The 23,460-nt window shown below is 30.4% G+C and overlaps 3 protein-coding genes across 6 annotated transcripts; 1 reads left to right on the forward strand and 2 right to left on the reverse strand.

The window, feature by feature from the left end:
* Positions 1 to 6,033: 6,033 nt before the first annotated feature.
* Positions 6,034 to 8,924, forward strand: LOC108818776 (MACPF domain-containing protein NSL1). The gene is made up of 7 exons (XM_056993186.1): positions 6,034 to 6,396; positions 6,571 to 6,809; positions 6,975 to 7,176; positions 7,334 to 7,417; positions 7,504 to 7,687; positions 7,775 to 7,941; positions 8,006 to 8,924. The coding sequence occupies exons 1-7, from the start codon at positions 6,127 to 6,129 to the stop codon at positions 8,696 to 8,698; spliced, it is 1,839 nt and encodes a 612-aa protein (XP_056849166.1). The 5' UTR covers positions 6,034 to 6,126; the 3' UTR covers positions 8,699 to 8,924.
* A 7,929-nt stretch (positions 8,925 to 16,853) lies between these two features.
* LOC108818773 (serine/threonine-protein kinase-like protein At1g28390) lies at positions 16,854 to 18,541 on the reverse strand. Its single transcript, XM_018591709.2, has one exon. The coding sequence runs from the start codon at positions 18,367 to 18,369 to the stop codon at positions 16,990 to 16,992; it is 1,380 nt and encodes a 459-aa protein (XP_018447211.1). The 5' UTR covers positions 18,370 to 18,541; the 3' UTR covers positions 16,854 to 16,989.
* A 1,405-nt stretch (positions 18,542 to 19,946) lies between these two features.
* LOC108820714 (protein NUCLEAR FUSION DEFECTIVE 6, mitochondrial) lies at positions 19,947 to 21,726 on the reverse strand. Of its 4 annotated transcripts, XR_008938009.1 has the most exons (5): positions 21,491 to 21,726; positions 21,293 to 21,408; positions 20,692 to 20,735; positions 20,392 to 20,459; positions 19,947 to 20,204 (listed from the first exon to the last, which is right to left on the reverse strand). XR_008938009.1 is itself a non-coding variant. In XM_018593717.2 (4 exons), exons 1-3 carry the CDS (start codon positions 21,643 to 21,645, stop codon positions 20,440 to 20,442), a joined length of 291 nt encoding a protein of 96 aa, XP_018449219.1. In that variant the 5' UTR covers positions 21,646 to 21,726; the 3' UTR covers positions 19,947 to 20,204; positions 20,392 to 20,439. The 4 variants fall into 4 exon arrangements, 3 of the variants coding, with proteins under 3 accessions (XP_018449219.1, XP_018449220.1, XP_018449221.1); XM_018593717.2 differs by lacking the exon at positions 20,692 to 20,735; XM_018593718.2 differs by lacking the exon at positions 20,392 to 20,459.
* Between the last annotated feature and the right edge of the window lie 1,734 nt (positions 21,727 to 23,460).

Here is a 23,460-nt window from a genome sequence, read left to right on the forward strand (position 1 = left end):
TCTAAGCTTAATTTTTTGTCAAAAATTAAATATCGTTTTCGCTTTCCAATATGATTTATAAAGTTTTTGCACATAAATTTTAAAAATGATTAAATTTACTGTTTTACCCATATTTAATACTTTATATTGCTTGATTTTAAGAATTAATTAAATAAATATAAAGGTAAAAGTTAGAAAAAATATTAATATGTGTCTTGAAAATGTAAAACTAAATTTACAATTAAACAAAATTAAAATTTAAAACAACACTTAATATGAAATGGATGGAGCACCTATTATAAACTTAACATAAATAACAAAACATTTTAAATTAAATTAATTATAGTTCAAAAAAACTTCCTTTAACATCATCCGAGAAGCCATTTTCTTCAATTAAATATTCCTTATCTTTTCCAATGAGGTCAACATACTAATGTTAAAACTGACATAAACTCTTTAGATTCTAAAGGTAACAAGCCTATTTAGATTCTGTTCAGTAATTATTATTGACAGAAAATGGCAAATCCATTTGCAACACATTTAGTGTCGAGAAAGTAACTCAAAGTTCAAAGATTGGAAAGGAAATTCATGATCCTAATGTAAAAGTTTTGCATGCTTTCTCGATGGAGTTTTGAATTGTTTACTTGCCTCCACTATTTTTTGTTTGGGTGTATAAAGACACGTAAATTTTTTAATCTCCCTCTGAATGTATTGAAGTTAACAAGAATACATAGTCAATGTAATTAATCTCTTTCTTATACATTATTTACCAAGTGATTTATATATGTGTTGTTACTACAATCATTTTCGATAAAAGCAGATGGTATAACACTACAAAAAGATGACATGTTTTTAGAAATGATATGACATTATATTAACTATAACTTATAAAATTTTCTTATAAAATTTTATATTTTCTTTTAAATATGGCAATGACTACTAACTCATATATCAATATTAATGTCAATTTTCCATATAAATATTTACTTTTAGTAAAACTATTAAAATGTATTAGTAACTCATATGTCACTATTAAAATAATATATATATATATATATGTGTATATCTCACATTAATAAAATAAGCTAAATAAGATTACAAATATAATTTTTTACATCAACTAATATAAATATATATCATATTTGTTTAAATATAATTGTAAATGTGCATAAAAAATACAAAACTAAAGTAACACTAATCCAAAAAAATTATATTAAAGTTTAAAAATTTATTTAAATTTATTCCGTTTTCTTCATCATGTTAATTAACCAATTCATTTCTCAGTTTAACATATTTTAGATAAGATATATATTTAAAATAAAAATCATTAAATATAATATAATATAATTAAAAACTAATATTTAAAATATAATTTATATTTATTAAAATTTAAATAAAAGCTAATTGAAATAGTTATAACAAATCACAATAAATAGGATTACAAAATACGTTTATGATTTTTAAAACCTATTGAAATTAAAAATATAAAAATATTATAATAATATTGAAATATAAAAAAATTGAATTACAATTATTATATTTAAAATTATTATTTTTGCGCATGTCATATGAAAACCACCTAGTTCAACTAATAATCAAAGATAATTTGATGAAGAATGCTAAGAGACAAATATTATACACATAAATTGTTTTTTACTACTAATTTAAAATACTAAAACATACAATTAAATTTGTAAATAAATATGATTGATAAGAATATAATAGACAAATTATTACTTTTTTTTAATTTTGCGTGAAATGTCTATAGCGATTAGTAAGTTCCGAACGGAGAGAATATATTTTTTTTTTACGGAGAAAATATTTATTAAGAAGTCTCATTACTCAAAATAATGAGTAATAGTTGTGTTCAAGATACGTTCGTGTAAAAATATGGAGAGCAATAACAAACTAACACAACATGAAATATTCGAAGCCCAACATGTGACGCCCCAGTTCGACTCCATCCGACGGCAGGTATATTAATTTTTAGAGCAGAAGATTTATTTACTACATCTATACTATTAAAGTACAAGCACATTTGGATTTTTTACTAAACATGCCCTTTTTTTAACTCACATTGCTTATTTCATTAAGGGCAATCAAGTAATATTAATAACACATTTTTATTGGGTCATTTTTTTGGATCCAGCCCACTGCCCACATCATCTATTTTGGACCATTTGGGATGATTAAGAAATCAGATCCAATTCTTATTTTTTTCCCTAATTCAAATAATTTATTTTCAACCATTTTTAATATTTTGTGTAGTGAACAAAAATTAATAACTTAATTATTATGTTTTTTATTTTAATATAATTTAAGCATTCATAAAAAAATTTGAATTTTTTCATTGAAAAGTATAAATCTTTATTAAAAGTATATATTTTTTTATTAAAAATTAACCACATAATAAAATTAATATATCAGAGTTATACCAACTTAATTCATTAAAAATGAAGTTTAATTTTCTAATCTATACTATTAAAGTACAAGCACACATATCATAAATAACTACTATAGTTAACTTATAAAATTAATTTTAAAATTAAAATAATTATAAATATAATTATAACATATATTTTTAGATATATTTCAGATATCTTCGGGTACTCATTTGGTTCTCGGTTCGGGTCGGATTCGGGACCGGTTCTTCGGATATAGCAATTTAGAACTCATTCGGATATTTACCCCGGGTCTGATCGGAATCGGGACCCTGATTTCCGGGTCGGTTTCGGGTTGGTTCTTCGGGTCCGAATATTGTGTTCTGACCTATACTCTTTTAAAATGAAACACGATAAAGAAAAATAAAAAAACTTAATTCTTTTATAAAAAAAATAAATATATAAAAATATGACATTTACTAAATATTTGTCAATTTAAAAAAAAATAAAGGAAAATAAATCCGCGCTTTGAAAGCGCGGATCAAAATCTAGTGGGCATTTATTACATAATCATTTTGTGTGTGTTTACCTCATTCATACTAAATCGGAAACCAATGTTTGTAGGTTATGACCCAATGATTGTAGTCAGGTGGTAAAGGGACGGGCCCGGAACACTAACATATTTTAGGTTTGATCCATCTACTACATAAAACTAAGTCATAATTATTTTGGTCACCTAACACGGATATAAATCTTTATTTTAGGGTTTACTTGAATATCCGGAAAGAGAGTCTATTCATGGATTACATCTCCTTTTAAAAATTAGTCTAGACATCTCCGTGAACCTGAGATACTCCCAAATTAAACCAAAAAAATAATATTAGTAGGTTATTTATTCTTCCACAACTCCAATTCAATCATTTTTAACTAACAAAAATATCTGTATGTTGATGATATAGATAACCAAACTAATTTTTTAAAATTCTTCAACATACAATATTTTGTACCACAAACCAGATATTGCACAAAGTCTAGAATTTTAATCCTATTACCACGAACGACTTCAAACAAACGGATGGAAGAGACAGATTTGCTTGTCTTACTAAATTATTCAAATAATCTTATAAAGAATTCAAAATATCACTTGGACTGGTGATTTTTCGTGGTGTTTTAGAGTGATTTTTCTTGTCAAAAATATAATCATCTAAATTTCATATTTTGTATTAATTATGAATATTTAAATAAAAAGAACAAATAACAATCTGAACAAATTCACTCAGAATTATTGTCATTCAAATGTCATCAAAAAGATTAATCTTTCTAACAGATGTTTGATTGAATACACACATTAACAATAAGTTATGAGTTTCATAAGTTATTGTAGAATGATATACACAAATTATTGAATTCTGAAGCCATATAAATCAGATCACTATTGATCCGACGACCGAACAGCAGGAAGTAGATATAAGTCATTACACTGAAAATAAAACACTGCAAATCTTGTATGCTTTTTTAGTTTGAAAAAGAACATCGGATTTGGAATCCAAACTTTAGAAAAATATGTCAAGCCTATATCTGGTCTAACGTCCTTACTGTGTTCCATACATGTGACTAGTAACGTGTGAAAAATGCAATTTCCGTCTTTGTTGATTTTTTGGGAAGTTGCAATTTTCTATGTATATATATCAAGTTACCAACTACGGTGTGTTGACACCCAATGACCCAAGTATACAAAACAAAATGAATGTACCTATGACAAAATCTTAAATAGAAATAAAGTATTTAATCAATGATGAAAGGCCTCTCTCTCTGCCTCACAGCCTTGCACTTTGGAAAAGTCTTGCAAAGAAAGTGTCGTGTTACAGTTATAACATCAAATATGTCACAACATTTGTTCTATCTGTAAATGTGTCCACAGAAGCTAGGGATACGGTCCGACTTGGTATCAATCTTTCTAGTATGCCCCAAATTTTAGCATAAATGTAGCTAGGAGTACGCCTTGGCTCATATTCACATTCACGGCCACTCATGGTATTTGATTCTGATGTTTCGTTGTGGACACCTTACACAATTTCATTCATCAACGGATGCTTTTTTTTTTTGCTAACAATTAGGAACTTGTAAGGTGTAACTTAACTGTTTTACCAAAAAGAAAGATGTAACTTAACTTTTTCAAAAAAAAAACTTAACTATACATGCACCAAATGTTTAGCAAAGAAAAAAAAAAACTTAACTACAAATCTATATGTTGCTAAAATTATATTTGCGACATCTACAGTTTTAAATTATACTGGCTTCATTCCACTATAAATATAATTTTTATGTATTTTCAAAAGAATTCTAAAATAAAATATATTTTAGTTCTCTAATCAGGAACCTGAATAAAGAATTAGGAACCACCTAAAAATCTGATTTAAGGATATAAATCGATATTGTGAATTAGAATATAAAAATGTAACTACTATTAGGTAGAGGAAGTGGTATTTGAATGGTTGATTTCCTAAGAAAAATAGTTTTAATCCAAATAGAAGTTGACCAGTTTATGTTTTATACTAAGTCTCTAAGATGATGATTTTTGAGTTGTAGATGTAAATTATTTGTTTGTAGAATTTGGGACAGAGCCAACGGAATATATAAAATTTCTCGGAGATTAAGCTGGCAGAAACACACTTCCCGGAAACTGAGCCCTATAAAAAGAGAAGCTTGAAAGATGTAAAACATGGTTCAGAAATAATATAAAACATGGTTAATAATTTTGACATCATAAACAAAACTTAAAGCAGTAAGTAATCCTACACCCAAATCAACCATCTAAATATTATTTTACCAAAAAAACCATCTAAAAATTTATCATAATGATCAATTTAAAAAAAAAAAACATTTTCAATCTATTTCAATCATGATAACAATTAACAACCGTATATACTTTTTAGATGACATGAATGTCTACCTCACTTGCAGTATCTAACAATCATTCTAGATTCTGGCACAAAAGAATTAGGTTGTATATAGACATATTTTAAATTCTGAATTGAAGCTCTCTCTCATAATTAATCAAATCAACTAACACAATACTATGAAGTTGAAAAACTAACATGGGTTTCTAGTTCTAATGGTAAAGGGTTCACAACTGTGAGTTCCGCCATCTGGGTTCGAATCCCGGCTACTGGAGAATTAACATTTCGGCATCGTCAGAAACAAAAGACCGACACGTAGCAACACATGACTAGTCTGGACCACTTCTGTGGGGTCAGGATATTCTGTATAATTCAAAAAAAAACTTTGAAAAAGTAAACACATTAGCCCTTTCTCATAAAAAAAAAAAGTAAACACATTAGTTACCAAACAGTTAAACTAACTAAACGAGTGACATATGCTGATAACAACCATCAATTACGTTGGGTTAGGGAAAAAAACGTATAAAGCTAGTCAAATACCATCTGCCTTATTAAAAAATGGGCATAGCTGCTAATTCCCTATTAAACAACGGTCAAAAAATCTCAAAAATCAAAGTAAAAATAAAAATTCCCTGTCAACAAAATATAAATTATTCCGATTTCACACTGTATTTTTATAAGATTCAAACATTTAACCCCCAAAAGTCAAAGTAATGGCGTGTTGACTAATATTACAAAACACTGAAACAGCTTAAAACCGTTGACCACTTCAATGCCTTTGGCTCCTCTTCTTCTTCTTCTTCTCCACTCGCCACAATCTTTTGAAACTTTCTTCCTCCTCTCTCTCTCCTCTCTCTCTCTCCTCTATGGCTTTCAACATCTCACGTCTCGACGCTCAATCCGCCGCTGAGAAAGCAGTATCGGTGATCGGATCAGGCTACGATCTCTGCTCCGACGTCCGTCTCTCAGCTTGTAAACCCACACCCGACGGGTCAAGACTCGTCGAAATCGACCCGAACAGGAACAGAGACCTCGTTTTCCCGGGTGGGGTCGTCGTCAGTAACGTCTCGAGCTCGATCAAGTGCGATAAAGGCGAACGTACTCGTTTCCGCTCCGACATACTCTCTTTTAACCAGGTAGGAGGATACCTTCTCTTTCCTTCTCAAGTTTTTTTTATTGATTTCATCTTTAATATTAGGAGGTTTGGACATATAATATTAGTTTCATATAATATTAGTTTTGTCGTAGCAGCGAGCAGTAAACTTTTCAGTTGAGCTAAGGACCTTATTTTGATTTTGGCGATTGTGTAGATGTCGGAGAAGTTCAATCAGAACATGTCTCTTTCGGGCAAGATCCCGTCTGGGATGTTCAACACGATGTTTGAGTTGAAAGAAGGTTGGCAGAAAGATGCTAGCTCGGTGAAGACGCTTTCTTATGATGGTTGGTTTATTAGTTTGTACAGTATAGAGCTTGATAGGTCGCAGGTGACTCTACGTGATGAAGTGAAGCGTGAAGTTCCTTCTTCTTGGGACTCTGTTGCGCTTGCCGGGTATGTGTTCTTTTTTTACTTTAAGAGGTTTTTTTTTTGATAACCGTGGGGATCCAGCGACCGAAGTCATAAGGACTAAAACCACGAAGCCACGGCTTTCCATATATTTTTATGATTTAACGCTAGCCCGGGTGGAGTATGATTTTTTTTTGGGTGTTTTAACAGGTTTATTGAGAAGTATGGTACTCATATTGTTGTTGGTGTGACGATGGGAGGTAAAGATGTGGTTCATATGAAGCAGCTGCGTAATTCGAATCATGAGCCTGATGAGGTTCAGAAGCTGTTGAAGCAGTTGGGTGATAAGAGATTTGCTGTTGATCCAGTTGAAAGTGTCTCTCCTAATGCTGCTTACACCAGAACCCCAAAGGTAAAAAAAGAAACAATCTTGATCGAGTTGTAGGTCGTTAGCTTATAATATTATATACTATAGTTTCGGACCTAGGGGATTATGGGCTTCCGTCTTAAACCAAAAAAAAAATAATTCGAAAAATAAAAAGTCATGTAATGATATAATGGTTTTGTAGGAGGAGAATCCTATCCAGTGGGGGTTTCCTGGACAGTTTGGTTCCTCTGTTAGTCGTCCTGTTATAACACACTCCAAGAACGAGGTACCCTTCTTCTCACCATTACTTCTTTTATCAGCTTAAAGCTGGAAAGTTTTACAAAAAAAGACGTGTACTGTTGCATCTCGCAGGATTTAGTGAGCATTTGTATAAGAAGAGGAGGTGTTGATATGGGACAAAGTCATGATCGTTGGCTTTCAACGATATCACAATCACCCAACGCTATATCTATGTGCTTTGTTCCCATAACTTCACTCTTGAGTGGTCTTCCAGGAACAGGGTTTCTTAGTCATGCTGTGAACTTATACCTTAGATGTGAGCATTTTGGTGTTTTTTTGCTACTTTATCTTAGTTACTCAACGGCTCATTTTTAGGTAACGAGTTTGTATAAAAATGTTGTAGATAAGCCACCAATAGAAGAGTTGCAACAGTTTCTTGAGTTTCAACTTCCACGCCAATGGGCTCCGGTCTACGGAGACCTCCCTCTTGGACTACGCCGCAGAAAACAAAGCTCTCCGTCCTTACAGTTCTCTTTGATGGGTCCAAAACTTTATGTCAACACTTCAAAGGTACATATCAATAAACTTGTACTCATTTTTAAACTACTCAATCTTACAAAAAACTGTTTTATAGGTTGATTCAGGTGAGCGACCAGTAACAGGACTACGTTTGTTCCTAGAGGGGAAGAAAGGAGATCATCTAGCAATCCACTTGCAGCACCTCTCGACGTGTCCTCCGAGTCTCCACCTCTCACAAGACGACACCTACGAACCCGTCGATGAACCATCTGAAAAAGGATATTATGAAGCTGTGAAATGGGGAATCTTCTCACACGTTTGCACCTTCCCGGTTCAGTACAATGGAGCACGCTCTGAAGACGCGGCTTCTATTGTAACCAAAGCCTGGTTAGAAGTCAAAGGAATAGGGATGAGGAAAGTTCTGTTCCTGAGGCTTGGTTTCTCGCTGGTTGCTTCGGCCACTACACGTAAATCAACATGGGATAATCTCTCATCGATCTCAAGAAAATCTGGTGTTTTCTCCATGATTAGTACGAGACTAAGCGCAGGGTTAGGTCCAAACCAGCCAACGGCTAAGCCAGTGTCTAGGATCGATATAAACTCGGCTGTTTATCCTAAAGGGCCATCACCTCCTGTGAAACCGAAGCTGCTGAGTCTTGTGGATATGAAGGAGGTGGTGAGAGGTCCGGAAGTACCGCCTGGGTATTGGGTTGTGACTGGTGCTAAGCTTTGTGTTGAGGCAGGGAAGATCTCAATCAAAGCTAAGTATTCGCTGCTCACTGTTATATCTGAAGATTCACTGGTCTGAGATATTCATTGTCAGTTCCATGGACATGGAACACAAAGTTAGTGTGTCGTGTTGGATTTTTGCAGGTTTTTTCAGTTTGTGATTAGGCTTTGTGGTTATCTCATCAGGTGTTGTTTGGATTGTTGAAAAGATTTATTCAATCTGTTGATGTAAATGTATATCATTGTTTATGTATATTGTTGAATTCACTATTTTACATAATATATATTTGTTTTGTGATTCTCAATCAGGTGTTGTATGTGTTTATGTTCTATTGATGTTTTAGGCTACAGCTTATGGATTTAGGATTACTAGCAAACCCAACTGGTTCACATCCCTGAAATTGGAAGCTTATACTAAAGAGTCATGTGAGTTTGATTTTGGCTCCTTTAGTTCCTAAGCGTTTCAAATTCACCCCCTCTTAACTTTAGATATGTTGGTATCATGTATTTCTTCTTGTCTTCGGGATGTTCGATCTGTGAACTCGCCGGCTTTAGTCTCCGAAAGGATTGCGATCCTTGTTGGCTTGGCGTTGTAGGACTTGTTGGCTTGGCGTTGTAAGACTCGGTTCAAGTGTTTTAATAAAATAACAGATGACAAAAAAAAATACTAAAGAGTTATGTGTATTAAAAGTTGTGACATTTCTTAAGTTTTGGCATTAGGATGCCAAATTTGGATACAAAATAAATTGTAATAGCCTTATGAAAAATATAAATATATTTTTTTGAGAGAAAAAATATAAATGTTGTTGTGTTTGTATAATCTCTTAGCTTTTTGGTCTAGGGCCTGAGGTTGCTTTGAAGAATTTGCTTTAAACGCACGCAACTATGAAGGTCATACACTGTTTCTCTTCTTTTTTTCATCTTCAGATAATTACAAGTCACTGGCTCTGAGATGTTTTGTTATTTGAATTTGTAGTCGTTATCAATTGACTCATCGTTTAATGGTTGACCTTAAGAAGGTTACAGCTTTGATTACTTCATGTCTACACTCTCTCTCATTGATTTATCAATACAGTTTGTGAGCTTCATGCCTTCTTTGTTAGGCGTTTTAGCTCTGCTCTGTTTTGCCATGGCGGGTCATGGGCAAAAAGCGATGAAACATTACGTTTTAAAATGCTAGTTATACATAGATTGCATGGTCACTATAGAAATAAATTCATTATAAAATATTTATGGTCCTCCAATTTTCAGGAAGGCCATTGCATTTGCAAACCATAAAAACACTTTTATCGTTTGGTCCATTTGCTCTTTATTGATAGGCGCTTTAGCTCTGCTCTGCTTTTTCAACCGATGCACTTAAACAGAACCTGGATCTTTTACTGATACTTTTTGAGAAAAGGCATTCAAAATCTTTTACTGATACTTCTTTCCATTACTACAAACAATCTTTTCTGACCTGATCCTCATATTGAATTATGGTGTCGTAGATCCCTTTGCTCTGCTTGTCATATTTTGTTATCTGGTACTATCTTTTGAATTACACATGACAATTGTATTTAGCTAATAAGTCTTTTGCTTCTTTTTTGTGTGGTTTCAGTGGATCTGATGAAGCCAGGGACACTGTAATCCTGCGGAATGCAAAGATTGATATGTTCAACACAAGTCACCCCTACTTCAGCTACAGCTACTACTCTGCTTGGAACTTGAATTTCTCTCTTTTAACTTTGTTTCTTAACCGTGTGGACTTTTTTGGTTGTCCACGCTTGTAATTTCTTTGAAGCTAATCTGTTATGTTTGTTCGTACTACTGACCCTTTTGATTTGGGCTTTTAGTGTTCACGACATGAAATTAATTTTTAAAATAATATTATAGAGGGTTTTGACGTAACTGAGTTTTATAGGAAAACTACGTATCCAGTGGGAATATTAAACATTTCAACTTATTTTTCTGTTCAACTTATATCGTTCAAGTCTATACCATACTCCTTTTTTGACTTTACTAGGATTAAACCCGCCCTACGGGCGGGACAATAATTTACAAATAGTTTAAATATATTTAAAATATTTTCATTTCTATCTAAAAAATAAATAATTTTTTTCAAGTCAAATTTGTCTATTTATTTTACAAATTATACTTATATAAAGAGAATCTAATCATTTTACAGATCAAGTTACAAATTATAAAATATATATTTTCAAAGCTTATTCTAATTTAGCTGCTAACGATATGTCACATCGACTATTTTTGACAAATAAGACACATCTAACTAATAATTGTGGTGTGCTTATGACGGATGTGTTTGTTTATGATAGATTTGATTGTGTTACCGGCTCCTTGTGTTGCAGTTGTTTATGATAGATTTAGTTGTGTCTTACCGTTACTTACGTTGGGATAGCGATTTTAGGACTTGACTTGATTCCTTAATTATTGTTCATTACTTCTTACCATTATTCCAAAAAGTTGTAACTCGATATGTTTTCTTTGCTTTTTGTTCTTAGGGAAGAATTATTCATACTCATTTTTGTGATAAGTTGAAAGGACTGAAAACAATCATGCGCATGGTAATATTCTTATATATTTTTTCTAGCCAATCTCTTCGTCTTACTGGTTTGGAAAACATATATTTTAATCCAAAATGCAGTCTTTGTTCTATATTTCCATTGCACTTGCAAACGCTATAATTCTAGGATTAAATAATGGTATTTTTTTGCATTTTTATCTTTCTTTTGTTTATGATCATTGTATTGCATACTCTTATTAAAAATTATCTTCTATTAAGTATGAATTAGTGGTCTAAGACTATTGGAGATAAAATGATTTTTGGGAGTGATATTCTTTCACCAACATGTGATATGTGACTATTTCACCTTCGATAGCTCGTTTTGTCATATGAGTCAGCATGAGTCTTGTTTCATTGCAAAAACATTTATAATTATGTGTTTGAGAGCGAGATAAGCAGTTTTTCATCTAAAATATTTGAAAATAATAAAAATGTAAAACTATACTTTTTCAGATTAATTTAATTTAGTATTTTTATATTTTATATTGTATAGTTACTTAAAAATGTAAACCTGTACATTTTTTAGAGATGTTTAATGTAGTATTTCTTTTTTCTTATATTTTATATTTAATTATTATTTTTTTTGCTTTTGTATTGAATGTATTATAATAGATATTTAATGTAATATTTTTGTTTCTTCTATTGCATATTTACCTATTATTATTTTATAATGTAATGCCATATGGCTTTTACCGAATTGGGATTTGTATTAAGACGTGGACACTATTTGATGATTTCTTCTATTTATATTTTATGCATTTTGATTTTCAAATGTTAACTATATATCTATTCTTTTTCATGTTGTATTTTTGAATGTTTGTATGAATACATGAATGCTTTGTATTTATGGTTTGCATAATAAAGAGTTTTCATATTTTTACGTTAAAATTATTGTACATATAATTAATATTTATTTTTAATAGAAATAGAAAACAATAGCACAAGGAGTAATTTTTGAAAATAATAAAATGTAAAACTATAAATTTTCAGATAGATGTTTAATGTAATTTTCCATTTTCTTATATTGTATATTTACTTATTATTTATTTTTTTTTTATATTGTATGTTTATTTATTCTAATTTTTTGATTTTATATCAAATGGTAATATCACGATAGATGTTTATTGTAATATTTCTATTTTTTATATTGTATATTTACTTAGTATTTGTTTTACTATACATTTTTTCATATAGATGTTTAATGTAGTTTTCTATTTATTGTATTGTATATTTATTTATTATTTGTTTTTATTCTTATATTATAATAGATGTTTAAACATTTTTATTTCTTATTTTATATATTTAATTATTATTTATTTTACTATATATTTTCAGATAGATATTTAATTTATATTTACTTATTTTAGTTTCTTTTGCTTTTATATCAAATCATAATATTACGTTAGATGTTTAATGCAATTTTTTATTTCTTATATTATAGATGTTTTACTGTTTAGTTTTTTTTTACTTATTCTAATAATACAATAGATTCTAATATTACAATAGATGTTTAATATAATATTTTTATTTCTCATATTGTATATTTTATTGTTTATTTTACTTTATTTTTTATATAGATGTTTAATTTAGTTTTTTCATTTTAATTGCATATTTACTTATTTTTATTTTTTATATTGTATATTTACTTATTCTAATTTTTTTGCTTTTATATTAACTGATAATATTACGATAGATGTTTAATGTTATATTTTCTTTTCTTTTATTATAAATTTATTTATTTATTTTCTTAATGTCATGTGGCATCTCGGAGATTTTTTTTCCGATGATGTGGACACCCTATAGAACCTCAAAAGTTTTCTTTAGTAGTAGGGATTACTAATATATTTTGAGATAAATGTTTAATTTAGCTTTTCTATTCATTATATTGTATATTACTTATTTTTATTTTTCTTATATTGTATATTTACTTATTTTAATTTTTTCTTTTATATATCAAATGATAATATTATATTAGATGTTTAATGTAATATTTCTATTTCTTATATTTTATATTTATCTTTTTCTTATTATATATATTTACTTATTCTAATATTACGATAAATGTATATTGCACATTTACTTCTTATTATTATTATTTTATTTTGTATAATTAGTTATTCTAATATTACGATAAATGTATAATATAATATTTATACTTCTTATATTGTATATTTTTATTATTATTTATTTTAATGTATATTTTTAGTTAGATGTTTAATTTAGTTTTTAATTACTTAGTTTTATATTTATTTAATGTATAATTTTTCCTATATTGTATATTTACTTATTCTAATTTTTTTTTTGTTTTTATATCAAACGATAATATTATAATAGATCTTTAATGTAATATTTCTATTTCTTATATTGTATATTTACTTATTATTTAATTTTACTTGTATTGTATATTTATTTATTTTTTAATAATAATGTCATGTAATAATGTCATGTAATTTATTTCATTGTCGAAAGAGAAGTGTTTCTCGAAGTTGTATTCAAAATTTTTTTACCTACAATCTGATATGAGGAAATTAAGGAAAATGATATGATGATGGTGTATTATATGCATGGCAGTAATAAATATACGGTTGTACGTACTCAAGGACACTAACTAAGAACAAAAAAAAACGAAAACACTATAATGTATAACATAAGCGTTAAGCTAACCTATTTGTCAACTCAGATTGTAATCATAACACGTTGTATTCCTTGAGTTTCATTGTTAAAGGTGATCTTTATGCCACAAACAACACCAAAAACGTCTGCAGAAACATGTGTAAATGGAAGACACAACTAACCTCTAAATTTCAGCTTAAAAGGTAGAGCTTGAGAAAAGCATGAGTAGCTAAACATATCTTGCAAATCCACGTTTGTATTAGTAGTAGATTCTCTCTTCCTCAGTAGGAGTTTGAAAGTGTTGAGTCTTGATCCCCAATAGACCTTGGACCAAAGTTGACTGAAATATTAATGTTATACTCAGATGGCATACCTCGAATAGATGAATCAGAAATTTAAAACTGAATAAAAAAAGAATTTTGTTTTAGTAATGTTGCCTTCTCATCGTGAAACCATGTCCAAACCCATAAACTATTTCTTCATAAAAAATTGGAGTTTAGTACTCACCATAGGTTGAAGCGGTGGTTCTAGGTTTTGTTAAATTTTTGATTATAAGAAGGTTTTAAAATTTGCTAGACATCGATACATCACATATAGAATTTTGTTTTAGTAATGTTGCCTTCTCATCGTGAAACCATGTCCAAACCCATAAACTATTTCTTCATAAAAAATTGGAGTTTAGTACTCACCATAGGTTGAAGCGGTGGTTCTAGGTTTTGTTAAATTTTTGATTATAAGAAGGTTTTAAAATTTGCTAGAAATCGATACATCACATATATAGTCTCTGAATTTTCTTTTACTATATTTATTTTACTGTATATTTTTAAGATATTTTTAATGTAATTTTTCTATTTTTTCTATTTATTTACTTATTCTAATTTTCTTTTTTTTATATCAAATGGTAATACTATGATAGATGTTATTATATATGTTATATTATATATTTACTTTTTATCGTATATTTACTTTTTATATTTTTTGCCACGTGGCATCGTTGTAGAGAATTTTTTTCGCTGATGTGGACGCTTCCTGGAGCCTCGAAACTGTTCTTATATTAGATGTTTAATGTAATATTTCTATTTCTTATATTTTATATTTATCTTTTTCTTATTATATATATTTACTTATTCTAATATTACGATAAATGTATATTGCACATTTACTTCTTATTATTATTATTTTATTTTGTATAATTAGTTATTCTAATATTACGATAAATGTATAATATAATATTTATACTTCTTATATTGTATATTTTTATTATTTATTTTAATGTATATTTTTAGTTAGATGTTTAATTTAGTTTTTAATTACTTAGTTTTATATTTATTTAATGTATAATTTTTTCCTATATTGTATATTTACTTATTCTAATTTTTTTTTTTTTTTATATCAAACGATAATATTATAATAGATCTTTAATGTAATATTTCTATTTCTTATATTGTATATTTACTTATTATTTAATTTTACTTGTATTGTATATTTATTTATTTTTTAATAATAATGTCATGTAATAATGTCATGTAATTTATTTCATTGTCGAAAGAGAAGTGTTTCTCGAAGTTGTATTCAAAATTTTTTTACCTACAATCTGATATGAGGAAATTAAGGAAAATGATATGATGATGGTGTATTATATGCATGGCAGTAATAAATATACGGTTGTACGTACTCAAGGACACTAACTAAGAACAAAAAAAAAAACGAAAACACTATAATGTATAACATAAGCGTTAAGCTAACCTATTTGTCAACTCAGATTGTAATCATAACACGTTGTATTCCTTGAGTTTCATTGTTAAAGGTGATCTTTATGCCACAAACAACACCAAAAACGTCTGCAGAAACATGTGTAAATGGAAGACACAACTAACCTCTAAATTTCAGCTTAAAAGGTAGAGCTTGAGAAAAGCATGAGTAGCTAAACATATCTTGCAAATCCACGTTTGTATTAGTAGTAGATTCTCTCTTCCTCAGTAGGAGTTTGAAAGTGTTGAGTCTTGATCCCCAATAGACCTTGGACCAAAGTTGACTGAAATATTAATGTTATACTCAGATGGCATACCTCGAATAGATGAATCAGAAATTTAAAACTGAATAAAAAAAGAATTTTGTTTTAGTAATGTTGCCTTCTCATCGTGAAACCATGTCCAAACCCATAAACTATTTCTTCATAAAAAATTGGAGTTTAGTACTCACCATAGGTTGAAGCGGTGGTTCTAGGTTTTGTTAAATTTTTGATTATAAGAAGGTTTTAAAATTTGCTAGACATCGATACATCACATATAGAATTTTGTTTTAGTAATGTTGCCTTCTCATCGTGAAACCATGTCCAAACCCATAAACTATTTCTTCATAAAAAAATGGAGTTTAGTACTCACCATAGGTTGAAGCGGTGGTTCTAGGTTTTGTTAAATTTTTGATTATAAGAAGGTTTTAAAATTTGCTAGAAATCGATACATCACATATATAGTCTCTGAATTTTCTTTTACTATATTTATTTTACTGTATATTTTTAAGATATTTTTAATGTAATTTTTCTATTTTTTCTATTTATTTACTTATTCTAATTTTCTTTTTTTTTTATATCAAATGGTAATACTATGATAGATGTTATTATATATGTTATATTATATATTTACTTTTTATCGTATATTTACTTTTTATATTTTTTGCCACGTGGCATCATTGTAGAGAATTTTTTTCGCTGATGTGGACGCTTCCTGGAGCCTCGAAACTGTTCACGTATATAGTCTTTGAATTTTCTTTTACTATATTTATTTTACTGTATATTTTAAAGATATTTTTAATGTAATTTTTCTATTTTTTCCTATTTATTTACTTATTCTAATTTTCTTTCTTTTATATCAAATGGTAATACTATGATAGATGTTATTATATATGTTATATTATATATTTACTTTTTATCGTATATTTACTTTTTATATTTTTTGCCACGTGGCATCGTTGTAGAGAATTTTTTTCGCTGATGTGGACGCTCCCTGGAGCCTCAAAACTGTACTTTTAATAGTATAGATGTTCAGTTATCTCTTGAAAATTCGAAGCAAGCACTTGGTATTTTTTTATTGAGAATCAAATACAATAAAAACAAAATAGTAGAAGGAAAACATGGAAAACAAATCTGACAACAGTCAAACAGATTGCCTGGCAAATTGCTGACTTTCGTTAACAATTCAATAAAGCTTCAACGACACCGTTTTATGACTACGTACAATCCCCACCGACCTCGACTTGCTCAGCTTCATCATCGCCGTCGTCTTCACCGTTCGTTCCCTCTCCACAAGAGCCCTTATCGTCGTAACCTCCCTATTAATATTATCCTCAACGACGTCGTTTGGATCAGGTCCAACTCTCGCTCCCCCCATCGCACCAACTGATCTCGATCTCATCACACGGTTCCGACGACGAATCGGTGCCTGCTCAGGCACTGTATCATCCTCAGTGATCACGCTCGATACCTTGTTCATCTTCTTCTTGCTCCCTCCTCTCACATTGATCTCATCCTTTTCTTCACTAACGAAAACGTTTTCCGGTTTGTTTTCTGTTCTCCGCCGTAACCGACTCCAAACCGGAGACTCCTGAGACATCTTCCTTACCGTTTTCAAACACTCCACAACCTCCGACATATCCGGACGCTTCTCCGCCGTCGACCGCACGCATCTCGCCGCCATAACGACCAATCTCCGGATCACGGCGGAGCTCGGACGGTTCCCGATCCTCGAATCGCAAACCGCTCCGTACTCGCCGCGTTTGACGAGAGGCACCGCCCAGTCTACGACGCACGGCGGACTGTAGTTCAGATCAATGGCGTCTCTACCGCTGACAATCTCGAACAACAGTATCCCGAAGCTGAACACGTCGCTCTTGGCCGTTAGATCCGCCGGCGCCAAGTACGACGGATCTAAATATCCCATCGTTCCCGCCGGCGGCGTGGCTTTCAGATGCTCATCGTCCACGTGTCCTATCAACGCCAATCCGAAATCCGCCAGCCTCGCGTTTCCTTCTCCGTCGATTAGAATGTTGGACGATTTAATGTCGCGGTGGATAACGGGAGTCTCGGCCGAGTGAAGAGCGTGGACTGCAGTCGCTATCTGAAGAGCGTGTTTGATTCTCTGGTTCCAACTAAAAGGTGACGAGCTACGAGAATGCAAGTGATCATGAAGCGTACCGTTAGGCATGTACTCAACGACCAGAAGCTTAGTCTTCCTCCGCTGGTCAACGCAGTAACCGATTAAGTTGACCATGTAACGGTGACGCACACGCGAGAGAATCTCGATCTCATTGTCCACCTGGCTCGCGCTGGCGATCGCGGTTCGTTTCACGGCGGCGAGAAGCTTCCCGCCGTCGAGAACCGCTTTGTAAACTCTTCCGTGGCTGCCTTTCCCGAGGAAGTTACCGGCGGAGAAGCCGTTCGTAGCGGCGGCGAGTTCGTCGTATTTGAAAACACGGAGGAGCGCTGGACGACGTTTCTTTGATCGGCGAGGATTGTATTTGTAGTTGTGTGGATCGCAGATGGAAACTGCGGATTCACCGTTGCAAGAGAGGTAACCCATGAGGAGAGGTGGAGAGAGAATGAGAAGAGCGAGAGAGGAGCATGTCTGAGATTTTGAAGAAGGTGAAGAGGGAGTTGAGATCACTGTTGAATAATTGCCTTTGATGCAAGAAAGCAAGAGAAAGATAGTGTGAAAACAATCAAAAGTGTTTTTTTCAACTTTCTTTTAACTTTTTATTGTCTCTTTATTTCAAAGTTGCTCGATTATGTTTGATTTTTTAATTGCATTTAACGTGTGTGTATCTGTGCATGAGTGCGCGTAATCATTTCCATAATTTCATGATTTACCAAATTATTTGGGTATTGATATGATGATACACTTTTAGAAGTAAAGATTCTGCATGCACTATTTATTGATAGTGTGAATATACACCGGATATATTGGTAGATTAATTGATGGCAATAAACTCGATACTAAATTAATTTCAGTTTTGTCTGCAAAGGAATGAGGATGTACAATTATGTAAACACGGAAATATTTAACCTGGTTAATTTCTGGTACGGTGCAATAATCGAATTTATCTCCTACAAGAAAATGTACTTGGACTAGTCTGTAGAATCTAGAGCCCTTTGGCTTTGGGAATGAGACAAAGCGGCAATTATTATGAGGGATGTATGTGAGTTCAAAGATTTGTTTGTATTCCGAAAAAGAAGGTGACTATGGTAACTCTCATGTAACGTACGTAGATCATGATTTCCCAAATTTACGTCTCTTGTTCGTTCCCAAGTCCACTCACTGAAATCAAGGAGATAGATTGGTTACTATCTAATTGACCTTCTAGACTCTACGCTAGGAGATAGATTGGTTACTATCTAATTGGCTTTCTAGACTCTACGCTCGTCACATGTGATGTTTCGGTTTTGCAACTTCCGGCTCGTTATGGTCGGCAAGGTTTTAGTTAATACTCCCTCCGTTTCAATATAGTTGATGTTTTAGAAGGATAATTTTGTTTCAAATTAGATGAAGTTTTGAAATTTTAAGGTTAACTTTAACTTTATTGGAAACTGTTCAACCAATTAGATTTCACTGTCTTTTTTATTATTGGTTAATTGATTCTAAAATAATTTTTTAAAAATAATTTTTTTAGAAAAATCTAGTTTTCTTAATCTTTGTGCACTAAGGCAAAACATCAAGTATTATGAAACAGAGGGAATATGAATGAGACTGACACTGTTTGTTTTATTCGACTTTATAAACCTTATCTCTATTCAGTTTAAAGAATCACAAGATTAGCCTAAACAGCAAATTAACACATACCGTAAAACATTATGAGCTTTCAAGAAAAATGCTAATTCAAATTTTTATTAATTAATACTCCTCGTTTCAAAAATGCATATTTTAGAATAAAATTTGTTTTAAAAAGATATATTTTTTTTATATTTCTCATGCAACTTTTGTTAACAAATAATAAAAAACATTAATTTTATTGGTTTAAAAATATAGAGAACAATATATTTATTGCTAAATTTTATTAAAAGTGTGAATATGTATTATTATTCTTCAAACGGAGAGAGTATTTATCTCAAAATGTTTGTAAGCATTGTTGGGAAATGAATTATTACGATTGAAGCTATATATACCAAGAGACGTTGAATTATTCATCAATGATAAGTGTAACTTCAGATGACAAAACACTAAAACGACCTACAATACAAGGCGATGGGATGAAGGAGACTGATTCAACAATCCACTTGGATCTTTTATAAAGTAATAACAAAAAAAAAACATTTGCAGAAACATTTGTTGTTATGGTTTAAGAATCAACACAAGTGGTTTTAGAACTCTTAAAACAAATCTTCCTGTTTACTGCAATGGTGAGAAGGAGAGTCATCCATCTACAACACAACAGAAACAAACGATATATGAACCCATTAGCATGTAAAACAAAAGATAAGGAGTATATCTTGTGACCTAAGAGACGCGACTCGATTAATTATCACGTCTTAAAGGTTTTTCTTTCTATAAACTGTCCTAAGATCATGTTCAAGAAACCAAGAAAACAAAGTTTTATTTCAGCACCACCTTTGCTTAAGAACTGCATGCATCGCTGACCACTCCTCAGTAAATTCATCATACATCATCATTGCAATCTGAGTGAATACAATTGCATCAGTGTGATTCTTACACTGATTCCGAGTTCGAGAGGTTCAGAGAAAAATATCAATGTTTTTTCCAAGCATATGCAAACAAATAACACAATCACACAGAATCAACCAATTTTGCTAGGAGACAGAACTGCCTAAGGTTCCGTTATCTATAACTATGATGGCAAATCAAGTAAAAACACCTAACTCTGAAACACTAGAGGATAAACAGACTCACATCATTTTTTTTGTTGAAAGATCTTCATCTAGTCTCGTCTAGACCTACAAAGGAAAGAAAAAAAAATGATTTGTTCTCAATGTATGCAAGAAATTTGGATAACTGGGTAACGATATGTAAAAGAGAACTATGTTATCCTCGACTTCAAAAGTGGAGTATTCTACAGAAACATTAGATGCCAAGAAAATCTGTATGAAAATTGACCTCCTATCATTAAATAACAAAATCTTAGAGGAATAGACCTAAGAAACTAAGGTTCCACGAACATGTGTTGAAGAAAGAAACGCCTTTAAAGCTAGCAACAAATCAACAATGAACACATCAAAAAGAAGTCAGATGTTCCAGAACCAGAATCCATGAACATATAAAGAGCCACTCCACACTACACATAGTTCTAAACAATTAACTGCAATGTAAAACATAACTCTAAAGTTAGCTCAGAACAACAACATATAACATTGCATCAATAATTCCATACTATTATGCAAAAAAAAAGAATGATCAAAGCTTAGTTCGTGCATTTCAATTATCAGTCAACTAAGTATGTAAACTAATATCATCAAAAAAAGTAACAGTAGAGAGTGAGTGAGGAGTGAGGTACCTTCGACGATCCAACCACGGCGAGAAGCAGAGAGCATCGAATTGAGCAGAGCGGAAGCAGTGGCCGTGTGGTAAGGGAGCATCGTCTCCACGCAGCAGCTCAATTCAACCGGAGATCTTTCCAATTTTACAAATAAATAAAAAAATACAATCAGAATGCATCAAAAAAATCGATAGAATCAGTGTTTCTCTGGACTACCTGAAAATGCGGTTCGAGAGAGGGCTCTGTTTAGGCATCCGAAACGCAGGCCGAGAAGATGCCGATGGCATAGGCTTGGGTCCGGTTGAGAATCTTGACGCGGCGGCGGATGCTCGGCTCGCGGCGGAGCGGAAGACTGATCTGGCGGCTGACATTGGACGTTTGAGATCTTTCGATAAGCCTCTCTCTCTCTCTCTCTCTTTTTCTCTTTTTTTTTTCTTCTTCGAGAGAGTTTAGGGCTTATGCGTAGGGTTTTGTGAAGAGGGGAGGATCTGGTGCAGCTGCGCTTACAGTGAGCTTGATGAATGTTACTAGCTCGATTAGAGACACGTGTCAGTTAAGTATGTTATTTATGAGTTATTGAATTGTGATGTTTTTAATATACTTGATTTTGCAGAATATTTAATTTTGTTATGATATTTATTTTATAAATTTTAGTTTGTTTTTAATATGCGTAGTTACTTTAATTGTTTATATATTTATTTCAATTTTAATTTTATTTTTATCATCAAAAATCACTTATACAGTCTATAAAAATGAAAACTGAAAATTATTGTTTAAAATCAGTTTAAAACTGCATTAATTAAAATATAAATTTACATTTCAATTAAAGCTATCTAATGTTTTAGAAAACTTTTTTGTAAATAATATATTTGGTTTTCTTTAGTGAAGACAACACTAAGTAAAAATTGTATGCACCACCTTCTAAACTGAAATATTGATCTAGGCGGAATAACAAACATTACAAATACTAAAATTTTAGCTGGCTCTATGACTTGCTATAAATGTTGTCTCGATAAATTGTTTAGTTAAATAACTTATTTGAAGTCTTCTTTCAATATCCAATTTACTTTATGATATTCATTTTGATCTTCATGTATATAAAAATAAATGAATTTCTATACCAAAACTAATGAAAGTGTGTTTTTACAGAGAATAACATAAAATTATGAATAAAATAGACAATTTATGGTTCCAACTTAAAAATTTAACTGTTTATTAATATATAAAGATATGAACATCCATATATTACTATGTTGAAATTTTTTAATTATAGAAAAATTGACTTAGAAATAAAAAAATGATTAAAATAAAAGTAAATAGTAATTATGATGTATAAGTAACGTGAAAATATAAATTAGAACTTTTAATATTATATCCTTAAAAATATTTTATAATTAACGTGACCATATTTCTAAATAAGAAAAAATGTTTTAATATATTAAAACATATTTCTTTCTAATTTGATGTATTTATTTTATTAATGAAATATTATAAATTATAATGTCATAAAAAATAATTTAACAAACGCGATTTAGGAATATAATTTATATTTTTTGTGAATTTGAGATTTTAAAGGAGTACATTTTTAATTATAACATTTTATAAAATATAAAAGAAACTGTTATATATTTATAAATTAAATATTTTTAGTTTTTGATATTACATTCTTTTGATATATCTATATAATATTTATTTTTATTTAATTATAGTATATATATATATAAATATATGATATATATTAATAGATTTATATTACATATATTTTCTTTTATATTAAATTCCTTTTTGAGTTATATAAAAGAAAATTCGTTTTTATTTAAATTAAATGTTTAAAAGTGTTATATATTAATTGAATATATTTCCGTTTTGATAAACCGGTGATTTGGAAAGAAAATATTAAAAAGTTAATTAAAATATTAATAATGGTATTTTAATAATAAATTTTATTCATTAAAGTTATCACTGTAATTAATTATTTTAAAAAACAAGGTGAATGAGATACGTAAAAAATTGACTTCTAAAATAATATATAGAGATAGAGGTTATATATTTTTTGTTCATAAAACAACAAAAATATATAATCCATTATATTTTTATCAAAAAAAACAATTAATATAAAACTATGTTGTTGTAACAATAAATATTTAGTTAGAATGAAAAAATATATTAACAAATAAAATTCACAA

The sequence above is a fragment of the Raphanus sativus genome, chromosome 8, assembly GCF_000801105.2.
Source record: "Raphanus sativus cultivar WK10039 chromosome 8, ASM80110v3, whole genome shotgun sequence".
Classification (NCBI taxonomy): Eukaryota; Viridiplantae; Streptophyta; class Magnoliopsida; order Brassicales; family Brassicaceae; genus Raphanus; species Raphanus sativus.